Source organism: Coptis chinensis, chromosome 8 (assembly GCF_015680905.1).
Source record: "Coptis chinensis isolate HL-2020 chromosome 8, ASM1568090v1, whole genome shotgun sequence".
Taxonomy (NCBI): domain Eukaryota; kingdom Viridiplantae; phylum Streptophyta; class Magnoliopsida; order Ranunculales; family Ranunculaceae; genus Coptis; species Coptis chinensis.
The window spans coordinates 72,354,393-72,367,489 of NC_141463.1; the positions used below are offsets into that span (position 1 = coordinate 72,354,393).

At 35.8% G+C, this 13,097-nt stretch overlaps 1 protein-coding gene across 1 annotated transcript; it reads right to left on the bottom strand.

The window, feature by feature from the left end:
• Positions 1–3,327: 3,327 nt before the first annotated feature.
• Positions 3,328–10,007, bottom strand: TAF12 (TBP-associated factor 12). Its single transcript, XM_086579886.1, is given in 10 exon segments — positions 3,328–3,637; positions 4,187–4,289; positions 5,010–5,045; positions 5,218–5,282; positions 5,365–5,443; positions 7,838–7,912; positions 8,564–8,938; positions 8,941–9,075; positions 9,305–9,454; positions 9,541–10,007. Coding segments are annotated over 10 exon segments (1,404 nt in total). The 5' UTR covers positions 9,922–10,007; the 3' UTR covers positions 3,328–3,632.
• Between the last annotated feature and the right edge of the window lie 3,090 nt (positions 10,008–13,097).

The window sequence follows — 13,097 nt, forward strand, 5'->3', positions numbered from 1 at the left end:
GTAATCTGCAGACCGATCGTGTTCACTCTGTTATGACCTTTGAAGTTTCAAACTTATTTAAGATCATAACACAGAAACAGTAACAGCTAACAAATTGCAATTCACTTACTGTGTAGATGTCCTGAATAATTCATAAAAAAATTAATCCCTTGAGTTGGGTTGGAAAAGAAAGCACTTTTCTTGTACACGGTAGTTTTCTGTCTTTAATTCTTTATCTTCTCCATTCTCTCTTCTCACCCGAAGGGCGAAATAAAGTATACAGGCCTACTGGGTTTACGTGTGTACCAGATATCGAATGAGGGTCTTCAACCCAATTTCATGATGCGAAAAACCTCTCCAATTATCTTGCCAAAACTTCTATAACTGCAACTTGATGGCACATGATTGAGTGATTGACGACGTAATGTGCACTAAATTCTTTGCAATATTCAGCATCAACATCTGCATGTGGAAGTAATTCCCATGTTGCATAACTGAGATTATAGCGCTCAACCCGATTTTCCGTAGTCATATAATTCTCTTCAGTGGTAGCTTTTTTACCTCCTAAAATATAAATAACTCTCGAATAGCTACCATTGTAGGAAAAGCCCTAGTGACGCTTATCTGATGGAGTCCTTCCCCCCATTTCTTGAAAGTGAGATCAAAGAGTATCAGTATCACCTTTCTAGATTAAATAGGAGGAAAACTAGTAGGATACTGGCCACTGTTAAAATAAGCTTTCGAGTTGCATCTGAACACAGCCATGATACTTAAGTCGGTCTAGGTCTAGCTTGGAAGCCAGCAATTACTTTTAACTTTTCCAATATAGTTCTCTTGTTCATCCGAGTAGTGTGGACAAAGTGTGAAAGGATGTGTAAACCAATTTGTTACCAGAACACTTCTGTTTTTCTTCTTTATGCGTGTGGCACTGGCCACTGAAAGGGGTTGTGGTGCTGCATAGAACCTTATATTTGTTGTGTATTTAAATTCCAAATATTTATTTCCACTCATTAAGGTAATTTTTTATATTCTTGTCATTCTTCTGTTTGAGTTGATCTTCATGGAACCCTTTTGTATCAAGATCTGATAGCTTTAGGCAATTTATAAGCAACTGTTTCCCTTAATATAGATTGAGATACTGCCGAGGCAGAAAATGTGTTTCAAACTTTGAAATGATTATACTAGCATGCTGCAGATTATAATGGTCATGTTGTTTCGTAGCACTATGCCTACTATCACTCTTTATTGAACACATTCATGACCTTCACTTCAAAGAACCATACCAGTTTTCCAATAAGACAATTCTGTAGTAAATATGCAAAATATGGATTGCGGATTAGCGGGCGATATATTTTAATTACTATCAAGAGTGATGCAATTATGTCTCTCAGTAACATTGCAAAATCCTTCAATCGATCTGTGCATTAACACCTATGGGCTGGTGTAAGACTGTAAGTGTTCTCTGTTAATGGTTTCACTTTCTTGAATTGCAATCAGACAGGACTGACAAGAGAAGAGGAACGTGCATAAAGGGATTGACAGCAGGTACTAAAACACAAGCTACTGATAGATATTCAGTTGAAGAGTTGCTGACATTTATTAAAGTTATATATAGTGTTGCATGTACCATATAGACCGAGTTCGTCTACCCGGAAGATATCCTCATAGAGACGAGCTCCGAGACCGTTGGATGTGTGATCCAACGGTCCGAAAATAAAAAACAAACTTGCATTCTCTCTCTTTCTTTTTGTTTTTGATTTTCGGACCATTGGATCACACATCCAACGGTCTCAGAACCCTCTCATCCCTATAAGAATATTCTCGTGGTATCCCAGGGCCTACCATATATTATGTATCCTTACATTACATGAACAGTAATAATATAATCAGGGACGCTGCGGATATCCATTTTTTTTAGGACTGGATGTTGCGTTGGCTTGAAGCGCAATTGTTGGTACACCTGAGACTGTCTGAAAAGCATCCGAGAACACAGGTAACTCTCTGTTCTAATTTCGTAGCGCAACCCATTATACACAAAAATATCGTTGTTCCACAACTCACGAAGCACGCTGCTGGCATTACGGGTTGTTCCTCGTCCTGCTGGATACTCTTAACAGGGGTTGTGGAGCACGCGAGCAACATGGCGATGACAAGTACGGTGACCATGTGGGTACGCGTGGTCGTATCAACTGCAACTCCCATGGTTTAAAGTAATAGATGGACGTGAATAGGAGAGGGAGATTCTTGTAGGCGTTAGACCTTAATCCTTTGTAATGTTGCAGTCTTGAAGCGGCCAAAAGACTCTTGTCAATATATCGATATATATAACTACGTTTCTAAACTCTTGCTCACTTGCTCTTGCATTCCGGAGGCATGCTTGGTGTTCAGGTTACTTTGTAAACGCCACTGCCTTATTTGGATATGCATGTACTTCACGCTGAATACAAATGTAGTTATTAAGACGGCTCATCTTTGGAATTCAAATGTAGTTATATATTAACACGGCTTGTGGACTTCTTTCTTCACATCTTTGTGTACATTGTAATTTTAACAATAAACATACACTGAACCCATTCAAGCACTCAGTTGTTGTCGATAACTCGAGATGATCTTGGGACCATGCAGATCATTGTAATCACAAATAAGCTTACTGTAATGTTTTCTATCTCCGTATCTCGGTCAAAAGAGAATTACAAAATTATGAGAAATTATTAACAGTTAATTTCTATCACATTTTCTGAAAAGGTTGAAATTCTCAAATGAGCTGATTTCTATAAAATTTCGGGAAAAATGAAAAACCCAACGGACAGCGCAGTAGTCTAATGACAACAGGTTAAAGCCTTAAAACTAAAGCCCTCACTGGCCCATCAAAAACCCAAAGACCTTGCCAGCCCTTCAAAGGCTTGCAAATCAGATCAGCTCAAATTGTCGAACACACACTATTCTCGCGCCAGAATTTGAGGACCAAGCCAGATCAGGTCAACGGCCAATTCGAAGCTCTAGGTTTAAACCAATCAGTATAAATGTATAATGTAGTTGTTTGCACGGGGCGTGTATATTCAATATTTGCAATCGGTTCAAGCCACACTGGGACACCCAAGTTGAGCACTTTTTTTTCCAGATCTTTAAAAGTTTAAGATGTTACCCATCTAGGTAAAGTCAATACTCAATATCAGTCAATGACTTAAGACACAGTAGGCAGTAACTATACTTCAATAACCTGTCTTCTCTGATGATATTTAAATCAACCCCACCATATACCTAGTTGTTTTCTGTCTGACCAGAGTGCCAATTTTAAAATATATCCTCGGATTCAAGAACATCAGATCCAACACAATAATGCAGATATAGTCGCAATAACCAAGAACATGTTATGGCATATTTTCTCTTGAATGCACAGCTTGACCAGTACAAAGAACCTTTCATTGACAAAAACAAGTACAATGGGGAGATAGGCTGACGAAAAACCCATCAGGCAAAATGATCAACTTCGATATTGGTTTTTTTGAACACATGAGATTTGTGTATCTTAGGATTTCCATATTCTCCTATTACACGAGCTTTCCTAATGTCCTTCCTCACTCGCTGACTCGCCGTAAACATTCCACCGTTATCATTCAAGTGACTCGCTGTAAACATTCCGCCATTATCATTCATCCTGCACAAAGACAATGTTTAAGAAATAATGTTATAATTACACATTAAGAAAGGTCATCTAACAGGATTAATATATTAAGACCATGCCAATAAAATGACAAGACAATATGCATTAAACAGTTATTCTAGTCAGCATTAGGATTAATAAAACACAGCTCAGTAAAGACCAGTCTTGACTACTGTGGTGCAACTATGCAAGAGGAAACATGGACTCCCACTTTCACACAGGGTATATGCCATCCACAGTTCCACACAGTCTGATTGGCTTCTGGACTTAAAATTCCTTCAAGTCACTAAATAGCCTAACATAGAATCCTAACAACTCTTCCACTATCCCCCACCCGACGCACAGAACATTGAGTTCTTCCCTAATAGCGCACTCAAATGTACAAAAGAAACGTATGTATGTGTGCATTCCTTCTCACGACACATTTGTGTCTAAGGAACTGTATGTTGCTTTCACACAAACCTCAAGTCACAAAACACTCTCAATGCGCATTTCAAAAGCTACACTAATTAGCTGATAAAACTTCATGGACCTTTAGAGAACCTGTGGTAGGTGCCTTTGCTGCATGACCCTTGAAATTTCCAGCAGCTTGTCCAGCAGAGTTCTTCATATTTACTGTGTCGGCTGATACCATTGACTTTTTGATCTGCCATGTAAAACAGAAGAATAATGCATCAACACTAATTCAAAGCACCAATGACTTGATACAAAAATTAAAAAAATAATAATAATATAAAGAAATAGAACAATAACATTGAAATTGAAAGAAAATAAAATTCCTGTGTTCAGCCTGGATAATGAAGGGTAGCACCAAGATGACAGCCATTGTAGAAGAGTGTGAAACCCCCTCCACCAAGACTAACAAAATTTATGTTGCCAACCTTGATGTCTAAGATGATCAAGAATAGATAGATTTTAAATGTGAACATTCATATGCATATGTGAAAGAGTCCTCAATTGACACCGTATCAATAGAGGACAAGGCTCACGAAACTACTACTTTGATTTTCTTTGTTGGAGTTGAACTTCAAATCGTATGTCTAATTGGCAGTCTTGTCTAAGATGATCATATGATTTTTAGGTCCAGTTGCACATCCCAAATTCATAGACTAAACTTCTACTAGTCTAAGACCACCTAGGAAATATAGAAGTGAAGCAACAGCTATGAAAAGGTATAATAGTAACCTTTCGACAAATACCACACAAATTTCCAATAAACTTTATATAATATACCTCTAAGATTGTTCAATACATGTTCTCAAATAAAATACATAAGGAGGCAAAAATGATCTCATTTACTTTCTGGCTTTTCCTTTTCCAAAACAAATAATTATAATAAGGGATAATATAGATAATTGAAGCATACCACTGCAAGACGCTCCTTGTGAATGTCATTAGTATGCTGCACCATTTGTCCAAACCAATCAACAAAATAAGCAACGAGGGAGAAAAAAGTTTAATCTGGACAAAGAGAAAAAGCATCCGACAGAAGAAACTATGCTCCTCAAGTAGGAACCTGCCTTTCCTACTAGTACTAGTTTATGCAACTAAATTAACGAAAAACTCTTAATTACCTGCTTCTTATAGCCTTTGATCTCATCTGCACCAAACCCAGGTAGAGTCATATGCCAATTTCTCTCTGCATCAAAAGATAAATCAATCAACATCAATAAAGAGATTTCACATAACACAATCAGGTTCTCCATTTCTATAAAACTAACCTAAGTGTAGAAGTATGTCCTTTGCTTCCAATGTTGTTGATTTTCGATGTTTAGCCAATGAGCAACCAACTGCTGTAATCTACTCAAAGGAAAATTTGAATGTTAGTATTTACTCTTATGGAAAATGAATATTAATCTACACAAGGATTTTTAAAAATGTGCATAGGAACATTAACCAATACTCCAATAGCCATACGAACCACTACCCACTAATAGAATGAATAGCTTTCCAATACTAATACATTAGCAACAAAAAGAAGAGGAAAAAGAAGAAGAACTCATGACAGAACGCGTCCAAGACAAAACAATATCAGTTAAGGTTTTTACAATTAAAAAACAAAAGCTACAATCACAAATTGCAATATTGGTGATCCTAACACAAGTTTGAAAAACTTCAAGTTGTTTGTATAAGATTTGAAAAGTTTGTTACGGTATTCATAGTTCATACTATCAGGTTGCACTTTCTCTTTCTTAGAAACCACTTGACCTAATTATTGATCAAACTGAGTCCAAATCAACAAATGGATACATACATCTAAACTACACAAGTTTTAAGATGCCAGTATAGAATTTTTCTATTTTCCCGGTATTCAGTGCAGTGGATGTTTACTAAACTTTGTGCATATTGGTCAAAACTGTTTGGTAATTATCGTGAATATGCCGCTATTCACAAAAAGTAGAGGTAACATTTACTACTCAAAAACTTAAATGTTTGAAAATCAAAGTTCATAGAAGATGTTTAAATAAAGAATTGATCGTAGAATAAATATACTGACACTTGGATGTCTACATGTGGATGACACAAAGCATGGACTCCTTCATCGTTCATTTAGTCCGTAGTATAAGATCCATGAAAAAGTGACGACCTTTCACAAAGACTATAGACTGCAGTGATGAGAGTAGATCTAATGATACTTAGGGATAGGGTTATCAACTGGCGTGAACAGGATTTGCTATGCCGACTCCAAACATTATGGATAAGACATTGTACTGATTTCAAAAATCATACTTGTTTGGTTCTGATGAATCTAACAACTGTAAAGAGCTCCATGCAACTCAAAGCTGTGATGAAACTGAATAAACTAGCATAATATGCTCCCCTGTTTATCTAAGTCGTCACCCTTTCCTTATTTTTCATCAGGGTAGAACTATTCCTTTACCCTCTTCTTTGTGTTAGCAAGGTGATGGAAGACAACACCATGCAAATCTATTTTAACAATTGAGAAGGAAGGCAGCTGGCTAATTTAGCAAATAGGCGAAATATCAATATCTTGAACCAATGCCCAAGGTTTTTTGGGTTAAAAATGCTGATGCAAATGAATGAATGTTACATGGACACGCCATATTTTGAAAAAAATCCGTGTCGGATACGTATCCACGTGTCCGTGTCGGACACATATTGCATGTAATTTATCTCGAATTTTGATATTTTGCCATGTCCGACAATTCTTATCCGTGTCCAATACGGAGTGTCAATGTAACCTAGAAATGAACAGAAAAGTAATCACCCTTTGTTCTCTATTTACAGTGGGGTCAGACTTTCAAGACACTCATTATGCCTCCCAAGTACATTACTAACATCTATAAGAATTATCATTGATTTGAAATTTATTGATTTGGTAAGGTTTGTTGCATTCTAAGGAATATAAGATAAACTGATTCTATACCAAGATAAAATCGGATCCAGAATGGAAAAGCATAATACAGAAGATGATCCAATATGAATTAACAAAGCTAGGCAGCATAGCCCTGAATTGCTTCACCAGATGCCGAAATTGAGCAGCACGCGACTAAGACAAATATAAACCAAAAGAAACATGATATGCTAAAAAAAAGCTTAATGGAACTGGAGATAAACAAGAGAGACGAGAAGATAGTGAAATTGTTCTGTATCTTGGACTACTTTATAAAAAGTGAAAATGAGTTCTTAAAAGTTAAAAAGAAATATAAAAGATAACAAAGAGAAGTAGAGAAAAGCCACGGCAACTACAACTGAAAATCAGCTTTGATTCTAGAACAAAAGGCCGTACGGCACTATTATTATGAACTTTTCCACAACTTTTAGTAACTGAAGTCTTGTCCTCGAAACAAGTATTCTATTCATACAACTCCTCCTTATTCAAGTGTGATGATCCCAAAAATGAAAAAAATGGTTCTTCGAGTGTTCATTGACTTTGCAACATATGCACATTTATAATAGTCATATAACTCGCAAGAGTAATGTAAAACATATGTTCAGAACAAATAATATGTATTTAAAGAAAAAAACATTCTGTGCTTGTGCCAAGTGTTGTGCAAAGTTCTGAGGGCTTTTCCCACGACAAGTGAAAAATGTAGGAATGTAGGAGCATTCATGGAGACTCGATAGTTATCTGCAAGGATCTTCCCATGCTGATATGTGCTACACTAGTCCTAAAGTAAGCATTTGAGAGTATCCACTACATATAAGGAAAAGAAAGGGTCAAAAACTCACGGAATCGACAAAATCCTCAGCAATCTCCATTAGAATGTCTTCAACCTCAGGATCCAACTTCTCAGATGGATCAATCTGTACAGAATCCAAGAAATTCAACTTTAAAGGGAATATATGAGAGTATTCTTGGAAAACAAGCCCATAACAGTTGGAAACATGCACATTTAGGCAATACTGGAGACATACAATAGCATCATACATGTCAACAAAAACAAATAAATAAATAGTTAATCATAGTCCAATATATGTAGAAGGATCAAATATTCTAGAACTCACAAAAAATTCTAAAGGAAAGTTACTATAAGATTTTAAATTCTACAAAGCAATACATGAACAATGATAGAATGTAGACAAGCAGGCAAAGCAGTTCAATGGATAAAACCATGGAATCAAACTGATTCAAACCTGTGACATCTAAATATTTGCGTACGCCTCAAACCCATCATCATGAGGATAGTTTTAAATTTTAGAAGTCCTGTTAACAGCTTAATAGTTATATTGGCAATTTTTGACACAGCGTCTAACTTTCTTAACTGAGTGAGACAGAATGAAATTTAAGAAGTATTGGAAGTCCAGCTAACAGCTTATAGGCCGCCATCAAAAAAATTCACTCATTCATTTCGAATGGATATAAAGTGAAACTACTTCCAATTGTTAAGTAATGGGTTATTTCTCTATAATTAAAGCTAGTATCATTTTATGAATCAAGTAATACACGATGCCCACCTGAGAAACCAACTCATGAATGCTCCTCTTGCTGAGAATATGATTGCTGGATTCACCTGCATCCACAATACTCGTTGTATTGGGGGCTCCTGATTGAACAGGACCAGCTTGCACTGTAGTTCCCGGAGTCTTTTGGTTTAGCGGTCCTAAGACCCGCTGCCCCTGTTGTGGATGTGGCATGGACTGTGTGACCCTTGTTACTGCATGTTGTTGCCCATAAACCTCTTGAGACTGATGCAACTGTGACATAGGTTGTTGGGAAGAAGCCATTTGCTGGTGTGAAACTGTGGTCATGGGATGCTGTTGTTGAGGATGGTGTGTCCTTTGCTGCAAGGTTTGCGGTCTCGTTTGTTGCCTGTATGAAGTAGAAGCTAAAGGTGGATGCATTTGCTTCCCTGGGACGGGGCCGTCATCCACGGCTGATTTTGACTTTGATAACCTTGTGGTGTACCGGGTGATGGAGTGCTTGGAGAACTCATAGACGGAGCTCTCACTAGATGACCTTGAAGCTTCTGCAAGAACAAAGAACAGATCAATTTTATTCTCCAATCAATCAAAGTTGTTAGTTCCGGCGCGTAAATATATAACCATTTAGATTTTAATTTCTTTCCATTAAGGCTACATTTGGTTAGCGGAATTACAACTCCATGTAAGTGGGTTCTTTTCATTAAAATATCTTTCCATTTATTTTTATTTTATGAATTTCTCAAACAAAACAAAAACTAGTTGAAGAAAACTAACTTGGTTAGCTACTAATGTCTGGTTAGTCGCAGTAGTCTGTGGTCTTAACACCGGAATAGGACTTCTCTGTTGAGGAACTCCAGCTGGTCGCACCGCAGTAAGCGACCCAAAATTCCCAATAGTCTGAATCCCTTGAATATTTTGTTTCACCTAGAAAACAAAACAAAACAAACACTAAATACACCCACAGCTGAAAACCAATTATACTATTATTATATATAAAACAAACACATTACCTGTGCGGGTGCGTATAAAGAAGCAGCTGGCCCGTAGGCAGTAGTAAACGGGGCGGGCTGTTGTGGTCTAGGTTGATGAGCTGGGACACCAATAGCAACACCACTTCTTTGTAAAGAAGTAGTAGTAGTACTAGCAGTACTAGTAGTAGATGATAAAGAAGGTGAGTATTGGGTTGTGTATGGTGGTCGGGCTCGGTTTATTACTTGTTGTTGGGGTTGTTGTGTTGGTCTCGGTTGAGTTTGTACATTGGGTGTGGGTGTGGGTGTGGGTGTGGGGTTAGGTTTAGGGTTTGGGTTTTGAGGAGTGGGAATTTCGGGTTTGGGAGTTTTGATGATTGTAGATTGTGGTGGTTCGGTTGGTGTTTGTGGTTTTTGTTCCATTATTGATTTTGAATGTGTTGAAAAAATGGAGGTAAAAAAGAGGGATTCTGATTTTTAGATTGGGGAAATTTATAGACTCTGGGTTTCTTTTAGTGGACCCAAATGTTTAGCCCTTTGGTACTTTATTTGGATAAGCATCTCGAATGGGGGTGTAAAATTACACCTCCACCTAGGTGCCATTATAATTTTATAACTCTAATGACATATTATTGTATAGCCTATAAATATCTACACTCTATACTCTCTAATGGAGAAATATAAAAAATATATATATATTTTAAATTCGGACGTCACTTAAAATGAAATCTATCTTTAATTTAAATTGGGACGTCGAGTTAAAAATTTTCAAATTATGACTTTCAAACTAGAAAGGGACGTTACTTAAAGTGACATCCGAAATTTTATTTGTTCGAACGTTGGTTAAAGTGTCACCTGAGCTATTTATCAATTGATAGCGAGATGGGAAATTCCTCACCTCCTCTATCAACTAATAGTTTATTACATATGGTATATCACCCCCATTAGAAAGAGTTTTTTTACACTTAATGTGTAAATTTTACACTCTATACGATTTACACCCCCCATTGAAAATGCCCTCACTACGGCTTATATATTCTTAGCGGTCAACTTGACAAGCTTGTTTCATCGCATCCATAGCTAGTAAATTCGTACGGAAATTATTCGTCAAAAATCCAAAATTTTGGATTCTAATTCGTTTAAAAATTCAGCCAAAAAAACAAAAAAAATGCCAAACATATAATTCGTGTTTTATACGGGTATAATACGAACAAATTCAGTCATATTTTGTTCCATTATAAGTTTAGAAGGTAATATTTTGCCCAAATTGTAGTATGTTTTTTTCATTTAAAAAATACGAACTTTTTATTCGGCAATTATAAGCCGGGATCATAGAATTCGAGTATTAATCCTTAGGTTTGAAACATTCGTCTTATTATTCGTATTATACGGAAAAATGTATAAAACGGAATATTACTAGCTATGGTCGCATCTGATTTCAGAGTCAGGGAAACTCAATCCGATATAGTAGGTTTATTTATTCTTTTGAATATTTCACACCCATCAAACTTAATAAATATGAAACTAGTGTGCAGAACTCGATCAGTTGGAAGTTGAAATTATGTTTCCGTAATTCACCATAATATTATCAAACACATTCTAACTAAGTCCAATAGAAATATATAGTAAAGTTGTTCTTACTTCGTTCGAATCAAAAGGAAAACAAGTGATGCTCTTCACAATCACCTTGCTTCCAACACACATCACGTTGCGCAAGTTTCAACATGTAGTATCATGGTGATCATAAAATTTGGTGTAAAATAAAATTAGAGATTTCGTTTGTAATAAAGACACCATTACAAATGGAATAAAATTTGTATTGTGTCACAAATAGTTTTCATTATGCAAATTCCAGTTGTAAATGGTACATTTTGCGGTGAAAATTCACAATTCCAATCGATCACATATGTATGGGATCAGTGAACATAATGAAAATTTATTTCTTAATGACTTTTATTGGTGGCAATCAAACTAATGTGAGATAGAATAGAGTATGTTTATGAACTGATTTGAGATTTTATATGATGGAGAGGTATGGAAAGAGTTGATAGTTTGACTCTTACGTATGAGTTAAGAAGTATGAACCAAACAACACAATAAACATGATGAAATGCTCAAGAATTCCCGACAGGAGTTTGGGACGAGCCAATGACCAATTGATATGGCAGAGTGTATTCTCTAGCATATTGTGGTGGTTGAGAAGATTTGTCATTATAATATTACCAAATCTACAATGTGCAGGGCTTCAATTGCGTCTCAATGCACACATATCTGGACCACACATCTGTCATCTTACACTATAAAGATGAGAAAAATGTATAAAGGGTAAAACCGACATGAAACTGGTAGAAATTTTGTTTAGGTTCCATATTTTTGTAACAAGAAAAAAAAAAACTCGTGCAAGACTCCTGTCCTCTCCTCTGTCTTTCTTTTCGATAAATCTCCTTTATCTTCTACCTCACACTCTTGTTTGATGATTTTGCATCAAAACTGACATTGTTTAAGGTTTTTGAATTGATGAATTATCACACTTGAAGCTCAACATTAAATTGGTTTTCAAAATCAATACGGGGAGGTTTGAAAAACAACAAAGGCTTGCAAGGATTTGTCAATTTTCGTGCGAAGAGTTTCAACTAAGCCAATTCAATCCACCGTGAAATGGTAATTGCTGTTTTTGTCTTTCCCACATTAGAACATACTATCACTGCTCATTTACTGTTGTAAAATAAAATTTGGAATAATGGTCTTTTTGGAATTAATACACTTTACTGTTTTATAGTGCTAGCAGGAATTCAAAAGGGAATTTTTTAAAAACAAATAAGTAAAAAGTCTTGATTCTAGTCTATCTATAACAACCCCAATTTTTAAACAATATAAATTACATTATTTGAATTGAAAATAACTATTATATTATGAAGTCTAGCTTGTTCTATAATTTATGAAGTCTAGCTTGTTCTAGAATTTGTTTGACTGTTGTTGATTTTTCAAAATTGTTTTACTTGAATTTGTTTGTTAGAACTTTTGTGGGTATTTTAGAATCATTTTTGGGATATCACAATGAGCTCTATATAGTTCAATTTTAAATCAAAAACTAATTGGGCCGAATCACGTATCCTTATATCTTATGTATATTATATATTAGTTTTTGTGATAACTATATGTGTATAATGTTAGTATTTAATTGTATACGTGATTGTGGCTATTTGAATTGTATTTGATTGATGACCATTCGTATTACGTTCAATGATATTTAAATGCGTGATTGATTTGCATTGATGCGTGAAAATAACTTTATGCACGTGTGATCAATAGTTGTGCATGGTTAATGCTAGTACAATGATAAGTGAGATAAGAATAATATTTTCAACGAGTCGACCACACCTTTAGAACTCCATGCCTCAAGATTTGGTAATGATATATTATGACTTGAGATGTCATGTAATAGGAGTGTATTCATTGAATGTGTCATGAATGACTTGTTAGTATTATGATGGGTATTTCTTGAATGTGGAGGGAATAAACCAAGGTATTCATTGAATGTGCATACCATGAATGACCTGTTAGTATATGATGGGTATTATTTGAATGTGGCGGGAATG